Below are 17,015 nucleotides of genomic sequence, written 5' to 3' on the forward strand. Positions count from 1 at the left end.
CGCGCGGCGGCAACGTAGCAGCGGGGTGCGCGAGGGCTGCCGGGAGATGTAGTGCCGGCAGAGGCCCGTGGGGTGCGCGAGGTCTGCTGGGAAGTGTAGTGCTGCACGAGGCCAGCGGCGGAAGCTTGTCCAGGAGCTGGAGGAGTAGCACTTGCGGAGCTCTGGCCCATCCGCGATGGGAGGCCGCAGCCCTTGAAAGCTGGGACTGCAGCAGGGGCACCCTTGTTCCCTCGCAGGGGGGAAAGATGCTCTGTGGTGTGGGCAAGAGCACCCTCCACCCTGCTGTTGCAGGAAGGTCAAGGAAAGGCAAATGCGCACACAGGCAGGGGCTTGTGAGGAATGGGGGAAACCGAAGACCCAATACCTTTTGTGGGAGGGAAGGTTAGGTAGGGGAGAGGCCTGCAAGGGGCCACTGCCACTGGGGCTGCTTAGGTAGAGCAGACACGCAGCTGTCCCATCTCCCAGTGTCTGACGAACCAATTGGGCCAAACCACTTAAACACCAAAAGCAGGACTGCCTGCCTCAAGAGATGAGGGAGCCATGGCGCCCAGGAGAGGGCACAGCCCTGCCTGAACACGAACTCTGCAACACAGCTCTGGACGGGATTGCAAAAAACACTCAGCCCTTTATTTTACTATGTAAAAGGAGGCAATGTGTTACAACTGTTGCCATATATTTGCACATCAACATGTTTATTTTTAGAATTGAGGTGTGGTTAACTTCAGGTGGTCAGCCTTAGTCAAAAGTAATCCGGAAGCTGCGCTCTTGTTCTTTGCGCCGGCTTTCACAAACTTTGGTCACTTCCTCGACCTTCCTCTGCAGCAGAGCTAAAGGCAAAACCCAAGGACAGCGTCAAAGACACAGGCCTGATGAGCCCAGCGACACACAGCTCTGGCGCGAGGAGAGCTTGCCAGGAGATGCTGCCTTGCTTCCGACCCTCGCTGCAGCGCAACAGACGCGCACCATCCTCCATCCGCAGAAGCCTCCCGCAGCCCAACGCCCACACAAGGCGGGCTGCTGCTTTACCCACTGCTTCCCCACTGACTGCAGGGCCATCAAGGCTGATTGGGCTGGCCCCAGGGTCGCGTTTTCTTCAAGCCGCCCCCTCCAAATTGCTGGAAGCAACACACAGGAACAACGCGCAGTGACTAATACCTGAATTCTGATCAATCCACTGGAGGGAGTCCATGTGTGCATTCAGAATTTTGCAGATCTGCTGAAGCTGTGTGCAAAGGGGAAAGGGTCTCATGAGTCCCCAGCACTGGCAACTGCTCCACACTGTTGTTGCTGCCTTCAAGCCTCAGGAGGCGCCTCCAGTACAGTGCAGTGCTGCTCCCAGACCCCTTGCACTGCACTCTAAAATTCATGCTCGCTCGCTCGCTCGCTCGCTCTCTCTCTATTTAGCCGACTTATATGCCACCCCATTCGCCTAAGCCTCGGGGCGGCGTAGGGTTAGGGTCAGGAAAAGCTCACACCTGGATGTACGGAATGCACACGGTGATGTGGCAGCAAGAAACTGGCCAGGAGCCAACTGCTTCGGGGTGTACCAGGTCAGGGCTCTCTGAAGAAGCAGTCGAACTACTCCCAGCACCACGAACAACAGGAGAGCACGTGAAGTACCAGGTAGCTGGAGTGTGGAACTAGTCTGGGCAGGCTTGGCACAGTACTCCCTCTCCTCCTCAAAGCCACTGAAGGCACAGTGGCCCTTCCTGACTCAAGGGCCAGCTGAGATGGGCATGGGAGGCAATCAAGTGGTGGAAGGGGAGGGAGGTGCCCGGCAGGCCAGGTCAACGAGCACCGCAGGCCAGGTCAACGAGCACCGCAACCTCCTCGCCCCTTCGGGAACATGTGGAAACCAAGCATGGAGCAAGCACAGTGCAGACAGGCACCTTCCTCGAGCTCCTGAGGTCGCCAGAACTGCCCGTGGCCACAGGCCCAGGCCGAAGGGTGGGGGTGTGGCTAGACCAGCAGCTGGAGCTGAGGTCCCCCCTTGCTTCCTGTGAGCAAAGCAGGCCGGCAATGCAGGGGCCGACTCCCGGGGCCAGGGAAGTCTTCCGTGACAGAACTGCTGGAGGAGGACACAGCGGCAAAGAGCTACCTCTCGGGAGAAAGGCGGGCGGGGGGAGGCCTGTTCGGAAGGAAAGTGCGACACAGCCCACAGGCTGGACTCACAGGGTCACTCGTGTCAGCAGGGCCACCAGATGTATTCAGGTGCTCGATGATATCTTTCAGGTCTTGGGCCATGCGCTTCAGCTGTGCATCAATGTTTTCAGCTAGCTTGTACCTGAGACACAGGATCAACAAGGCCCATGAATGCCAGCCAGGCCGGCCTGTCAGTCCTGCCTTCCAAGGACCCAAGCAAAGGGGAGCCGTGCAGCCCCACAAGGGCACCTTCCACCCTCTTCCACGGAGAGGGCAGAAAGTGGCTGGGCCTCTGAGCCGAGACACGGTCCAATTTGAAAAGAAAGGGAAGCATCGCAATACCCTGCCTGCATGAAGGACTGAGGAGGCCCACCTTTAGGAGGCATCACGCGTAGCTCAGACAGACCTGTGTATGTCAGAGCACCAAGGCCGAAGGGCCTACGGCAGCCCAAGCTCAGGTGCAATACCTGCCCCTCCCATATCCCAAAGCTGCCTTCCATCAGTCTCCGAAGTCTGCTTTCCCTTCAGAGCAGCACCATGAAGCAAGCCATGTTTCCCAGCCACCAGTACACGGCCCCAGACTTTGCTAAGGGTGGCAGCCCGCCCGGGCAAGAAGAACGCCCTTCCTCCATCTTTGTCACCAGGCCTGGCCTGTTCAATCATCCGCTTACGTCTTCTCCCGCTCCTCATCAGCATGCTGCAAGTAGATGGTGCCGCTCTGTTCCTTCACAGACTCCTCCAAAGGGACCAGCAGGTCTTCCAGCTCCTTTTGCTGGGACAAAATAAAATCCAGTTCTTGGTCTAGCCTGCAGGGAAAGGAGGGAGTCAAGCTGGGAAGGGCAGCCCTGGCACACCTGCCTCTCTGCCAGCCAGATGAAGCAGGCAGTTACATTTGGGGCTTCCCAGAAGAACTTCATGGCCTGCATCAAACAAGACCCATTCCACCCCACAGGATCACAAGAACGAAGATGCAGAACAAATTCAAGCCAGACAGAATTCCCCGGAAGTAGAAATCCCAGGAAGCCCAATTAGAATTCCCTGGAGGTTTATTTATTTATTATCGTGAGCCGCCCCGAGGCTTCAGCAAATGGGACGGCATAGAAGCTTCCTAAATAAATAAAAAATAAATAAATAAATAAAGGCTTTGCATCACATCCAGGGCACATGGTTCACGGGGGCTCAAACCCTCATACAACTAAAGGGAGCTCTGGAGCCGACAGCGGAAACAAAAGGCCACTCGGTGCTCTGTCGGCTTTCCAAGGCCAAGTCTGAGCACTGTGCACGTCTTGCTACAGAAAGAGCAGCCAGCTCGCCTTCCCCACTCCAGCACACCAGGCACGAACCACTGAGTGCTCCAGAGATGGAGGGCAGCGCTTCAGTGATGCTCAACTGGCCACTGCACCCGCCGGGCATCTCACTCCAGGCCTCACCCTAAAGCAGCTGCCTGACGGCAGTTGCAGCCTTGGCCGAGGCCGGCTCCTTGGCACAGCCAGCCCTACTTCAGAGAGGCTGTTTCAGCCAGAGCACACAGAGACCCCAGCCAGGCTGGTCAAGCTGAGTCCACCACCCCACCAAGCAGGAGCTGATGCTTCCCGAGGGCAACCCTGGAGAAATCAGGCTCATGTGGGATCAACAGGTCCCAGCCCATGCATCGGAGTGCTATTTTGTCCTGGCCAGTCTCTTTCGGGAAGAGAATTTTTCATGAACAGAGAATTTAGGAGCTGGGGATGGGAAGGTGCCTTTTAATGTCACAGCCTTGGGGGGAAATTGGTCAAGAGCAGCCTACCAGCAGAGGGCCACATCCCTCCCTCCTTCCCACCGCCACTCGCACGCACGCGTGTACACAGGCTTCCCTGTGCCCCGCTCCACGCCTTGCCGCTCAGCAGGACAAGAGGGGCACGAACTGCGAGACACAGGTAGGCAGCAAGGCCACCCATCCACCAAAGGCACGGGCCGTCCCCCTTACCTCTTCTGATCCAACTTCACTTTCTCCACTTCTCGATGCAGAGATGTGATCTGCAAGACAGAGGCAGGGCCATCTCCTCACTGCCAGCGTAAGGGAAAAGGCAGCGTGATCCAGGCAGGTCCCAGCAACAAAAGGGGCCCAGGGAGAAGCAGCAGAAGCAGGGGCTGGGTGTCTTGTAACGGCACAATGCGGCACCTGCTTTTTGACTTGCTGTCAACGCACGTGACCGGAGCACTGACCCCACACAGGCCTGGGTGCAGCTGAGAAACCCGCAAGCTTTGATCCTCACAAGCCATGGTCGCTGCCACTCGGCCCCCAGGACAGGCAGCCCTGCCCCTCGGTCTTCACGGCATACCTTCTCCCCATTCTCGATCAGAGTCCTGTCCCAAGCGTTGACCTGGGTGGCCTGCTGCAGGAAATGCTTCTCCTGGTCCTCCAGCTCCAAGCTCCACTTGTTAATGAGGCTCTCCAGCTGGGCATAGGTCATCACCGGTGGGGCCCTTTAACACAGAGGGGAAGAGGGGGCTGGGCAGGGCAGGGCAGGGCAGGGGTCGCAGCTCCGCCCCGCCATCACCGCCCTCGCCTGAAGAGGCACCTCCAGAGCACTGCTCCCCCTGGCTGCCCTGCACTGAACACGGAAGTTCACGTCACACACAGATACAAAGAACATACGCGACGGTGCTAGTTGGCACCGTGGATGTGGCAGCCACAGTGCCAGTCGTGGTCAGGGGCTTCAGGCTCAGCATGAATCCCGCACTGGGTGCTGCAGCAACACCTGGAAAGAGAAGACTCTTTGCTGAGGAGCTAGACTGGAAGGCCAACAGCAGCTGGGATGTACGGGGTCCCCCCCAGCCTGCAGACCGGCTACAAGCAGGAATGCCTCAGCATGCGCGCCCAGGGGGTCTCCCAGCTGGCAGGTAGTGGGCCAAGACGACTGCTGGAGCCCGCTCTGCCGCTCAGGCCCGGGGCGGGGGCATTTTGTTTCACCTGCACTACTGTCCATTCATTTCTGGCCACATGCAAAGCACGCTTTTTTCTTAATGAGCCCAAGTGGGTTGGGATTAGGATAGTTCAACTCCCAGCTCCTCCCCATCCCACCTCTTCCCCATGGAAGGCCCTGCTGTTCATCTCACCAAACCATATCTGTTGGGGTGGAGGCATCCAGGTTGTGAGAATTTCCCTGAAGCATTTTGCCTGACATGTTGCCCTTTAAGCTTTAAGGCAAGTGGCTTAGCACATTTTATTTCAGGATAATAAAAAATTTATAACACCGTTTTTAAAAATATTTTATCCAGTATTGTTTTAGTTTCATTCTGCTTTTATTGTATCAAATTGATTTTAGTAACTAGAACATTTTACTATATTTTACATATGCCCTGAACTTTCTTATACACTCTTTTAAGTTGGATTTCTAACAGAAAGCTGTGCTCCAGCTTTCAAAACCTGGAAGCCCTGACACAAGTCTACCCGGAGCACCCCCACCCACGAGGGCTGGTCACTCCAAGAGGCTACTTCCCTCCTACGCCCCAGGTTGCCTTCTGATCCTTACTGGTCGTAGGCGCAGCGGCTGCTGTCGTCGTTCCAGGGGCTTTGGAGCCAAACCCCAGCGTGGCGCTGGCAGGGGCTGTCCCAGTCGAGGTGACACCAACTGCAGGGAAGAGTAAGTGCCAGCAGCCCCTAAGCAGTATGGCTAGCTCTGGCCAGCAGAGGCATCAAAAGCAGGCCCTGTTAAAGTTCTGGGCCACAAGCCTAAAAAAGGTTCCAAATTTTTTGGGGCAAATTCAGGCAAAGCATGCAAAATCCTGAGCTGAGGTGGAAAGATTGCCAGAGTAATCCAGCAGGAGGCAGAATCGCCCACCCCCACCTCCCATCCTCCTGCCCTCCCAAATCCCCAGAGGAAAGGCTTTCAGGGAGCCGCACCCACCGGCTGCAGCCCCCACCCCCTTACGCGAGAGGCCACCAGCACTGGAGGAAGCTGGTGCTGAGGAGCTTGCAATGGAGGCAAAGAGCGTAGGCCCAGGCAAGCCAAGGAGGGTATTTGTGGTTGTGGTGGCAGGTGCAGTAGAGCTGGCAGCTGTACCTGTGAAGGGGAGAGACACATGTATGGGGGCTCAGGAAGCTCCCAGGAAAAGCACAAGCTGAACCCCCTCTGACACTTTCTGCATGCACCTTGCCGGAAGTTAAGGCAGGCAAGCAGTGGCTTTCTCGGTAGCAGCTGCCTTCTGGCTCCTGTTCGTGCATGGCTTCGCACACAAAAAAGCACAAGCCTCCTTCAACTGAAATACCCAAGCGCACATTTCTGCCATTGAGCCAAGACAGCTGGAAACCCTGCAGCATCCCCTCTTCCAACCTAAGGAAGAAAGCTACTCCTGCACAGCTATTCCAATCTAGAACATCCCAGATGAAAGTACAAGGAGAGAGTTTGCTTCAAAAAGGAACTGGGATACAAGTTAAGTAGCAGCAGAAAATCCCAAGCAAGAAGGAAAAAGGATAGGTCAGGACTGTCCAGAGCAGCACTTGCAGAAAAAATTATTCAAGGAACTGATGGTGAGATAGAAACAGCAACTCAAGCTATGGGGATTTGATAGATGAGAAGCAGAACATGGGACCATAAAGATGAGCAAGAACAGAGAGCAGAGAGGCTCACATGTGAGGATTAGTTTCTTGGGATTGATGGCAACTGATGGAAAAGGCCAGTCACTTTAATGCTACTTAAGAAGAAGGCTGGCAGGGACTAAAGGGATCCCAGCATGGATGCCTGCTCCCCTCCCCCATTAGAAAGCCCTACTCTTTTCTGACCAACTCACCTCCAAGTTTAGTTCCAAAGGACAAGGCAGGCCCCTGGTTTTGTGTTCCTGTAGGGGCTGAGTTAGCAGCAGATGAAGCCAACAAGCTAAAGCCAGTACCTGAAAAAAGAATCAGGGACAGTAAGAGAAACAGCCCACTACCAGCGGTTGACTCCCTTTCTAATCCGTCTGCACGCAATCAGGGCCACAACCCCTGGCCCCTATGTAGTTGCTGCACTCTGAGGCAACGGAGCCCCTGCCTGCATGGTACAACCTGCCCCTCTGCACTAGTTTCCCCCTAGTTTGAAGATGGCCCAATCCTATTGCATCAGGATAGCCACAAAAAGGGGGATGCCATCATGTGGGAAGCTGACTGCAGTCGGGGATTAAAAGTGGAAGTGAGGAGCACACTTGCTCCCGCGCTTGCGTGCTCCTTTAGGACAGTGTCACTCGACTCGACATCATTTCTGCATTATTGCTGACATGCCTGCATTCAGAGAACAGCCTCTCACCTGTGGGCTGGGTCCCAAGGCTGAACGCCGTAGCAGGCTGCGATGCGGCCGTGGTGCTTGTGGCGGTGCTGGCTGCCGCCGGAGCAATGCCGAATGTCAGCCCAGTGGATGCTGCTTGCTGAGTTGAGCTCCCCACGGAGGTGAGGCTAAAGCTGGGAGTTCCAATCTGGGCTGTTCCAAAGCTGAAGCCCCCTGTGGTGGCAGGCTGCGTGACAGTGGTGGGTCCAAACATAAAGCCTGAAGGAGCCGCTGGCTGGGTGGCAGGCACACTGCTCGGGACAGAGCTGCCCAGCCCACCGCTGTTTCCAAGCCCAAAGCCCCCTGTCATGCCAGGAGCTTGTGTTGTGCTGGTGCTACCCAAGTTCAACTTGGGGGCATTTCCCCTAAACAAAGAACAAGTGGGGGGTTCAGATTACCTTGCATGGAGTAGCAGCAGATGAAGCCCTTCTGTGTCCCAACCCAGCCATTAAGGCTTCCCCAGAAGGCCATGTGCCTCTTTCCACCATCCCCTCTCAATCACTGGGTGGTTTCCCATCTTTGCTACATCAGCCCCCTCATCCTGCTGAAATCTAAAAGATTTGAAATACATCTCCTAGTTTTGTCTCCTACAATTTGCCCTGCTCTCTTTAACCTTTGGCCCTGCACATGACAGGAATGCAACAGCCTCGCTGAAATGCAATGCGGCCCTTTATCTGAAAGACACTCTGCACTCCTGAGGCAGTTCCCATGGCAAAGAATCCGGAATTTAACAAACGGAAGGAAAATTAATGTAATATTGCAGCAAAAGTGATTCTTATGTATATCTCACTGCAACACATCCAGCCCTCCTATGTCCTTACCCCAGTGTGAAGACATTTCCAGCAGGAGCTGCTGCAGATGTGGCAGGTGTGCTGGGTGTACCAAAGCTGAACCCAGCTGCTGAGGTCTGTGCTGCTGTTGTTGGAGTAGCAAAAGAGAACAGGCCTGTAGACTGGCTGCTTGTAGGATTTTGAGCAGGTGTCCCAAAACTGAAGCTTCCTCCTGTTCCTCCTCCCGAAGTGGCTGAAGTGAATGAGAACCCTGTGGGGGCTGTACTAGCTGCTGCCTTTGGGGTCCCAAAGCTGAAGCCTCCTCCAGCAGCACTACCTGTGCCACCAAAATTGAACTGACTCATGGTGCCTTCTGCTCCTGCAGAAAAGCAAAAGGAAAAACAAAAAGCCAAAGGACCACACTGTTACTTCCACAAGCACGGCATCTTCGCAGTACCTGGGAAACAACCAATCCTCAGTATGCTCAAATGCAACATCACCCTTGTGGCGTTGCTCTGAGACTACCGTGGTGATACCCTGTGAAGCTGCCAGTGATAACACTGCAGAGCTGGAAGCAGCTGATAAAGCTATCGGATCCAACCCGCTGCTCAATGCAAGATTCCAAGTCAAAGACTCCCTAACAGACTGCTGTCCAGCTGCAGCATGAACACCCTTTGGAGATGGTCGTGTCAGCAAGCTCACGACCTCCTAAGTCACTGGTTCCAGTAATAGGTTGACGTTCTGGAGGCCACAGAGGGCGCAAAGGAACCTGCCAGCGCGCGGCGTGTGCGAAGGCAAGAGCTCCCCCGTGAAGGACCGACACGAGGGGACCAGCTACAGGTGGCAGACGCGGCAGTCCTGGGGGTCTCGCCCCGTCCAGGCGCCACAGCCAGCCCCTCCGCCTCCGGAAGTCGCGCTGAACGGCCCGGCGCCCCACGCAACGAGCACCACGAGGCTGGGTACAGGTGGCCGCTCGCCCGGGAAAGTCGTCCTCCCCGCGCGGCGCTCCGGGCGGAGCCCCCGGGAGGCAGCAGCGCGGGGCCCCTTCTTGCGAGGCCGGCCGGAGCGGCGCGGAGGGCTACGCCGGAGCCCGGGGTGGGGCGCGCTTCGCGGCAGAGGACGCCGAAGCTTCGTGGGGCTCCGCAGCCGGGCGCGGAAGGGGCCAGGCCCAGAGGGCGCCCCCTCGACAGCCCCGCGGGTCCCCGGAGCGCGAGAGCGGACACCTCACCTCCCCTCGCCGCCGCCGCCGCGCACCGTATGACGCCGCCGCGCGCGACAACGCCACGGACGCCGGCGGCGCGCGGCAGTCGCAAAAGCGGCCTCCGCCAATCAGCTCGCGCTTCTGCCACGGCGCTCGGGCGGGCGGCGCGAGCTCGGCGGTTGTCGTGGCGACGCAGGGGACGCTACTCCGGGCAGCATGGCGTCCGCGAGCTTCGAGCCCGGCCTGGCGACCTCTTTGCTGGCCGATTTGCTTCGCACGCCGCCGGCAGAGGAAGGCGGCGGCGACGACGACGGCGTGGATGATGTAGGCCTCGGGATCAGCCCGCTCCGTTCCCGCTGCGGCGCGGCTGCTGCCCCGTTGCCCCGCCATGCGCTCTCCCGTCCTCCGCAGCCCTTGCGAAGGGCGCCCGTGCGGCGCCGAGCCCTTAGACCGAGCGTGCAGGGAACTGCTGCTGCCTCCAGCGTGGGCCATCGCGGGCTACCGGGAGCCTTCCCCGCCACCCTCTGCCCCCAGGCCTCTGCTTGTGCCCGTGGGTCTTCCTGGGCAAGGAGCAGTGAACGGTTCTGCCTGCCCCGTTACCTTCAGCTTCCCCTCTCAAAATGCCCTGGCGCACCGCAGCAGAGTGCTGCCAAATCCCTCCCCCCCCGCCCCCCCAGCATGCTCCACAGCCTGTAGCAAAGCATCTCATTCAGATTGCAGTTTCCCTACCGCTGACAGCACCGGAAGCAGAGCAACAATGCACAAATGTTGGTCTCTGCTTTGCAGGGAACAAGTGTTCCTTTAGTGCAGGCGAACACATCACACAAGCCAGGGTAGGACTGTGTGTGCTTTTTCTGCAGATGCCATCTTCTTCAGTGAACAACATGGGGCCAGGGAGCATTGGACCCCCAAAGGCAGCAGTGCAGAAGGGTAAGTCAGACTGCCTCACACTGCAGTCCCAGCCCACCTCTCTCAGCAAACAATAATTAAACCATGCTGGACCCACTTGGAGATGGACAGTGATGCCACCAGCAGCTGAGCCATCCAGAGACTCAGTGTGATTGGATGGCCTAAAAATACCCCAGATAAATAAATAAATAAATACTGCCATCCTGTACTCACCCATGAAACAGGAGAGGAGAGAAGTCCTCTGCAAGCACAGTTGTCCTCAACCTGGCCTGGATGGCAACAGATGAACACCTAATCCTATATAGAGCAGCCCAGGGGCTGTAGGAGGAGCCTTGTATTGGAGAAAACAGCCCACAGGCTAACCTCAGGTGGTTACAGTGTCATACCAAAGAAGATGGAGAGGGAGTTCACATTGGGTATCCCTGAGCCAGTCTGAGCAAGCCCTGCACAGACAAAGAGCCTAGACTCTAGCCTTCTGGAACCCTTCTCCCCTTGGCAACCCATGGGACCAAACCCCAGCTTTGCCGGCTCAAGCAGCCCAGCACACCTCCCTCTGCTGACGGACCACCTGAAGTGTTGTGGTGGCAGCGTTCATCCTGGAAGGCTAGCCTGCTCCTGCAGTTCAGGGAACCGGAGTGAACGAAAGAGGAGACACTATTGGCACCAGGCTGTCCAGCCTCATGGAGTCCCATCCTGAGGCCAGCTGAAGTCCAGTCATACAGACCCAATGGATCCAGATGCTCCAGGAGAGCTCCCAGGCATCAGGCAGTGGTTAAGTGCAGGGTCCCTGATGGCCCCAGCTGCCATATTACACATATCTTCCTTTGTTGCATAATGGCCAGGTGGTCGCAGGTAACGTATGCCGCAGGGAAACCGTTGAGAGTGCTGTTGGTGCAAAACAAGGGGGAGATGGCACCAAGGCACTAAGGAGAGCAGCCAAAGGAAAGCAAGGGCAGAAACAGGCAGAAAGCAGTGAGCAATAATCAGCAGCTGGAGCCCATCATCCCCGAATCTGCTGGCAGAGAAGGGGTTTCGGAAGAGCTAGTAGGAGAGGGAGCAGTGCCACGTGACTGCTCAGGCTTTGGCTGCAAGGAGACACAGATTGCAGTGCCTGTGATCATAGCCACTCCCCTTTGGAGAAAAGAGATTATGGGAGTTTAGTCCCACAGACCTGCAGGCTACTGGCTTGGATGGGGGAACTGTGTCTTCGGTCTCCTCCTCACAGGCCGTGATCCTTCAGAGCGAACATCATGCCGAGGAGCGTTTGGTCAGAAGGGGCAATGGTTTCCATGGGGTCCCTGGCCTTTTTCCATACAGAATGGATTTGCATGCAGGAAGGGGGGCTTCCCCTGGGTGGGGGACTCTCTTTCCAGCTGTGAAAGGATTTGTGAAAGTTGCAGAAAGAGGTGATGCTCATTGTTCTCCAAGTCTCAAGCTGCCAAACTGCACTGAGATTCAGTTCTAAGGGGCACATCGAAGAAATGCTGGAGAAGGAACAGCTTCAGTTGGACAGGATGGCTAGAAACCAGACTGGAGAATGAAATGCAGTGGTAGCAAGTAGGTGCAGAGCATTTGCTCAAGGCAAATGGGAAGTGAGAAATGAATGGGTAGTGGGGGCTGGGAGGGAGGATTTCTGATTAGCGGAGGATGGAGCCTGCTTAAAACCTGCAAAGAAAGCCACCTGCTTCAGGGAGTCCTCTTAAGAGTACGTTGCATGGTGCAGAAATGCCAGTCCGTTGTGATGTTCCCCAGGAACCACCTTTAGAAAAAGTGAAGAAGGTGGCCTCAAGGGAAAGGCCTTCTTGACTGTGGAGTCCCAACTATGGAACCAGCTCCCCAGGGCAGTATGCCTGGTGCTGACTTTAATAACGTTTTGGCTCCAAGTTAAAACCCTTTTATTCTCCTGTTATTTTAACTGCTGAATATGATAATTTGATTTATATTGGTTTTTATGTATATTATCATTTGTACATAGAAACAGAGCGAGTCAGAAGGGGCCTCCCAGGCCATCTAGTCCAACCCCCTGCTCCAGCTGGCTCCGCTCACAACATGCCCACCATGTGCATGTCCAGCCTATCCTTGAACACCCTCACCAGTGGGGCCTCACCCACCTCCCGTGGAAGCCCATTCCACACCCTCGGGGTCCTGACTGCCAGGAAGTGCTTCCTGGCATCCAAATGGAGCCTTGGCTCCCTGAGCTTGGCTCCATTGGAGCGCATCCTGCCTTCCTCTGCAGGGGAGAACAGGTCTTTACCCACCTCCATGTGACACCCCCTCACATACCTGTATGTCCCCAACATATCCCCTCGGAGACTCCTCCAGGCTGAAGAGGCCCAGTTCCCTCAGTCTCGCTTCATATGGCATCCCCTACAAACCGGCCACCAACCTTGTGGCCCTACGCTGCACTGACTCTAACCTGGCTATATCCTTCCTGTAATGAGGGGCCCAAAACTGAGCACAATACTCCAGTTGCGAGCGCACCAGAGTCGTGTAGAGTGGTAGTAATACCTCTCTCGATCTAGAAGCCACACTTCTGGCTATGCAACCAAGGGTGGCGTTCGCCCTCTTGACCACCGCATCACACTGCTGACCCATGTTCAGCCTGCAGTCAACCAGCACTCCAACTACATGTGGATTAGTTGTTAAATTATTGTTATGTATTATTTATAATAATTGTTTATGCTGTTTGAATTTTGTTGGTTGTGTAGATGTTCTATTGACATCAAGTTATTTGTTGATATTTATATTGTTTTATATGATTTTATTGTACACCATTCTGAGAGCTCCTTTGCTAGTGAACAGTCTATTAGAGCTTAAATAAAATAAAATAAATATTTCTTATAGCTAGTTTCTGACACATTACTTGGCTTCTATAGGTTCATTCTTACAGAGCCTTGCTGCTTTAGGGACCCTGCAGTTTAGTTGCTCCGCAGTGCCTTCATGGCTGCGTCGTGGGTTGGGGCAGCCCACTGCTCTGCAAGAATCAGCACGTCATTCCCTGGTGCCAGTCATGGATCAGATTGCTGTGCACTCTGCAAAGGCAGGTAAACAGTGTGATTTCCTTCCTTCCAGCTGCCATGCAGGTGAAATCTGGAGACCACAAGGACATCTGGTGCATGGAGGAGGTGGCAGAGGGCTCGGAGTACGAGGATGCCTGGGACACCAGGGAGCAGCCTGAGTGAGCACTTGCAAGCTGTGCACCGTGGCGGGAGCGTCTGGCGACCCAACAGAGCACTTTCCCACTGACCTCCCGCACAGCTTCCTCAGAGCAGGGCTCTGTGCTTGCGCTCTGGTGGCTGGCGCTGTGACAGATTTGGGGCATGATGACCAACAAGCGAGACCCACAACGAGCAATGTTGCACATCAGCTTGGGTTGGACAGAGTCAGGAGGGACACCTGAATAAAGCCCTTTTCGGCAATGGGTTTGCCACAGGCCCACATGATCCACAGACTGCCCCAGAAACACTTCAGGTGTTGATTTTGTTTTTCAGTTACAGTCTTACAGGAGTAAGTTTTCCAGCCATCCTTGGTCAAATTTTATTACCCTCTTGACACTTGTTGAGGAAAAGCAAGTGTCAAGAGTGACTCAGTGGCCAAAGTCTTCTGGCACAGAGAGATCTTTGCACTGGTTTCCCAAGCTAAATCAGGGAAGTTTTCCCAACAGAAGGCCAAGAGCTTGAGGAGCAGCTATGGAGAAGCCGACGGGCAGGCCTCCTGCAGGCAGCTGGGGAGACCGCGGGAGTCCTGTGCTCGGAGGTCTACCAAACCTGTAGACAAAAGTTCTGGTTTCCGCACAGCACTTTCAGTGATTCGGGGATATAACTCAATTAGTTTTGCTCAATTTTGTAGGCATATTACAACCATCAGTCCTGTTTTTTCTCTTTGTAACAATCAGCAGAAAGAGAACAGGCAGTTCCAAAACTTGCTGTATTCTGAATTAGGCAAACTGGCTTAGAGGGGAAGGAAAAATCAATGGGAGCCAAGCAGAGCATAATTGGTGAGAAAAACTCATGGCACCCAGGCTCCTAGAAGGCATTGTTACGCCTCAGGAGGGGGTGGAGGAGAGGCGCACGGCTAGCAGCCGCTTGCTGAGTAACTGCTGGGCAGCCTCCTGGCAGAGAGCCCCCCTGCAGGAGGGCAGCCCCAGCCCTGCCTTCCTGCACCAGCAGTCTGGCATTCCAGCAGCTTGGAGCTACTGGAGGCAGTGGAGTCTCTGCCTGAAGAGCATGGAGGCTGCCCAGCCACAGACAGTGGCTAAAAGGAAGTGGTTCTCTGAGCTGCCTCCAGTTTGCTCTCTCCTGTTCTCTCGCTCAGGTACGAAATCCTGTTCAGACAGCAAGTAGGAACTGAGGATATGTTCCTGGGGATGACCAGGAAGGACCCTTCCACTGCCTGCTGTGAGGACATGCTGGTAAGAAATAGGTGCTCATGTTCTCTGTTCTCTCTGGGCTGCCAGCTCCTCTCCCCTTTGGGCCGCTTCCTAGTGGGAGCCACATGGCCTGACCATTCACCTCCACAGATTTCTCATGGACATCTGGTCCCACTGCCCTTTTCAAGGATGTGGGATGTTGCAAACATCCCTGCTTCACCCCCACCACAGCCTCTGATGCGGTTTTGTATCTCTTGGACTGGTGTGTGTAGAAGCGGGGAGCAAACAGCCAGTGTGTCCCTTCTGGGCCCAGAGTTGAATGGGGGTGAAGACAGGTGCTTCCTTCTTGGCCAAGGCTGCTCCTGTCCTTTGCCAGATGCCACGCCCTACAGTGACTCCAGAACATCCCAATTTGGCATGGTGCTATGGGGGTGGATAACAGAGGGCCAGTTCTTACCGTTCCTCCAAAGGAAGGCCAGAACCCACTGTGGGATCCTATAGCATTAGCCTAGGTCATTTCATGTTCTGATATCAAAAGCATCTCTCCAGAATTCCTGTAAGCCACCCCAATTCACCGTGACAGCTTTTCTAATGGGCCGTCTTTGTTTTTCATTTCAGATTAAAATCAAACTCCCCGACACAAAAGTTTCAGATGTTACTCTTGATGTTCAGGAAAAGGTTCTTGATCTTCGAAGCCCCCAGAAGTAAGTTTAGGGTGGGATGCGCCATTTTCCTCCTCCTCCAGCTGTTCCTTGTTTGTGCAAAATCTTCTACATGTAGAAGGTTCCCCCTTAATTAGGAAACCAAGCCAGGGCAGCAGGAGGCGAGTCCCCTGGGCAGCATGGCCAGCTTGGCAGCTGCTTGCATGTCCTGGGGTCCCACTTCAGGGCTCAGGCGGGAGCCTCCAAGCTTCTCTCACTTTTCTGGGAACTCTGTCCTGTGCTTCTCCCATCAGCACAGAGCCAGCTATGCTATCCTGGGGGGGGCCAGCGCAGCAGTGCAACCAGCATAGCCTCAGCCACACACCACCCTCTGAGTCCTCTCTGAAATTGTCCTTTTGGCAGGAAGCTCCTCTTGCACCTGCCCCATCCTGTGGACAGAAAGAATGGGAAGGCCAGTTTCCTTCCTGAAAAGGGCATCCTGGAAGTCACCTTGCGGATGAAGCGGGAGTTTGATTTCATCAATTTTGCCTGAAGAGGAATGGAGACCTCCCATCTGTCAAGAGGCTATGGAAACCCTGTTGAGGCTTACCAGTTCAGCAGCTGGTCAGGAGGGGTGCAGTCCTGCAGCAGTTTCCATGCAGGTCGCTGCAGTGCCTAGTGAATCATCCCCTGCTGAGCTGGGGGCACTCGGGGGGCTGGGCAGCTGCCCCTCCTCTCTGCTGGGCTCTGAGGTGGAACTCTGCCTTGCCAGCTCTCGGCCTCCTGAACGGTTTCCTTCAGCTCAGTAGCTGTGTCAGTGGGTCTTCACGCTCATCCTGCGTGTGTCAGCAGCAGCACGTGAGGGCGGGCGAGCGGGCACGCACCTCAGAACAGAGGCTGCAGGGAGGGAGGGAGGGAGGGAGGAGGGGGGAGGCTTGTGCACTGATCTGCTTGTTTCTAGGATTTGGTGTCTGTTCAACGGTAATTACACTGCTTTTGCCCTTCCCTTAAACTCCTTTTGAGCTGCTCACATACAAGCAGGGTGTTCCCTGTGATGCGTGCCCATCTCAAGATCACTAAACAGACCTGGCGGTATTCTCCAGCAAGCAGCGCGTCCTCACTGGAGCCATCACTCCCAGGTCCGGAGGTGAGAGCGGATGGCACGAGAGCTTTGGTGGGGCTGAGCCGGCTGTACCAGCGCAGGAACCGTGGTGCTCCTAGAAGGGCGGCATGCTTCCAGGCAAGGACAGGGAGCCCCAGGACCAGGCGGGAAGGAGAGGGCCAACTGGGGTTGGAGGTGCTCCCTGGCCAGCCCAGGGAAGATGTTCCAAGAGAGCCTTGCAGGAAATGCTCCCAGTCTTCTGGACTGGCTCTCCTGAAGGTGCTTCTCCCAAGATTGCAGCTGCAGCAGCGAGGAGCCTGCTGCCTCGGCATGTTCCGCGGAAGCTGCTGCCCAGCTGGCCCAGGCCGGTGCTGGCGGTCACTGGGGCAGCGGTGCTGGTTGCGGGGCGGCCGCGCAAGGGTCCACTCTGCGGGTGCACGAGAGCAAAAGCAGCAGGGAGGCAGCTGAGCGAGGGCTGAGGTTACCGTCATCCCACGCCGTCAGTACCTGTTTTCACGGCTTCAGTGTGTGTTGTGACCTTATTCCAGCCCTGCCCCCCTCACCCCCTTTGTGGAACACCTCCCGAACGCTGTGTGCAG

At 55.7% G+C, this 17,015-nt stretch overlaps 2 protein-coding genes across 2 annotated transcripts; one reads left to right on the forward strand and one right to left on the reverse strand.

Annotated features, from left to right (window-relative positions):
* Positions 1–665: 665 nt before the first annotated feature.
* NUP62CL (nucleoporin 62 C-terminal like) lies at positions 666–9,443 on the reverse strand. The gene is made up of 13 exons (XM_044452664.1): positions 9,423–9,443; positions 8,246–8,573; positions 7,407–7,789; positions 6,916–7,014; positions 6,057–6,188; positions 5,658–5,756; positions 4,781–4,883; positions 4,464–4,608; positions 4,109–4,158; positions 2,814–2,948; positions 2,173–2,284; positions 1,156–1,222; positions 666–827 (listed from the first exon to the last, which is right to left on the reverse strand). Exons 2-13 carry the CDS (start codon positions 8,557–8,559, stop codon positions 736–738), a joined length of 1,731 nt encoding a protein of 576 aa, XP_044308599.1. The 5' UTR covers positions 8,560–8,573; positions 9,423–9,443; the 3' UTR covers positions 666–735.
* DNAAF6 (dynein axonemal assembly factor 6) lies at positions 8,901–16,193 on the forward strand. Its single transcript, XM_044452685.1, has 6 exons — positions 8,901–9,153; positions 10,256–10,325; positions 13,377–13,482; positions 14,619–14,715; positions 15,292–15,377; positions 15,738–16,193. The coding sequence occupies exons 2-6, from the start codon at positions 10,256–10,258 to the stop codon at positions 15,865–15,867; spliced, it is 489 nt and encodes a 162-aa protein (XP_044308620.1). The 5' UTR covers positions 8,901–9,153; the 3' UTR covers positions 15,868–16,193.
* Positions 16,194–17,015: the final 822 nt, after the last annotated feature.

The sequence above is a fragment of the Varanus komodoensis genome, unplaced genomic scaffold (genome assembly GCF_004798865.1).
Source record: "Varanus komodoensis strain SLA01 unplaced genomic scaffold, ASM479886v1 scaffold74, whole genome shotgun sequence".
NCBI classification, from domain to species: Eukaryota; Metazoa; Chordata; class Lepidosauria; order Squamata; family Varanidae; genus Varanus; species Varanus komodoensis.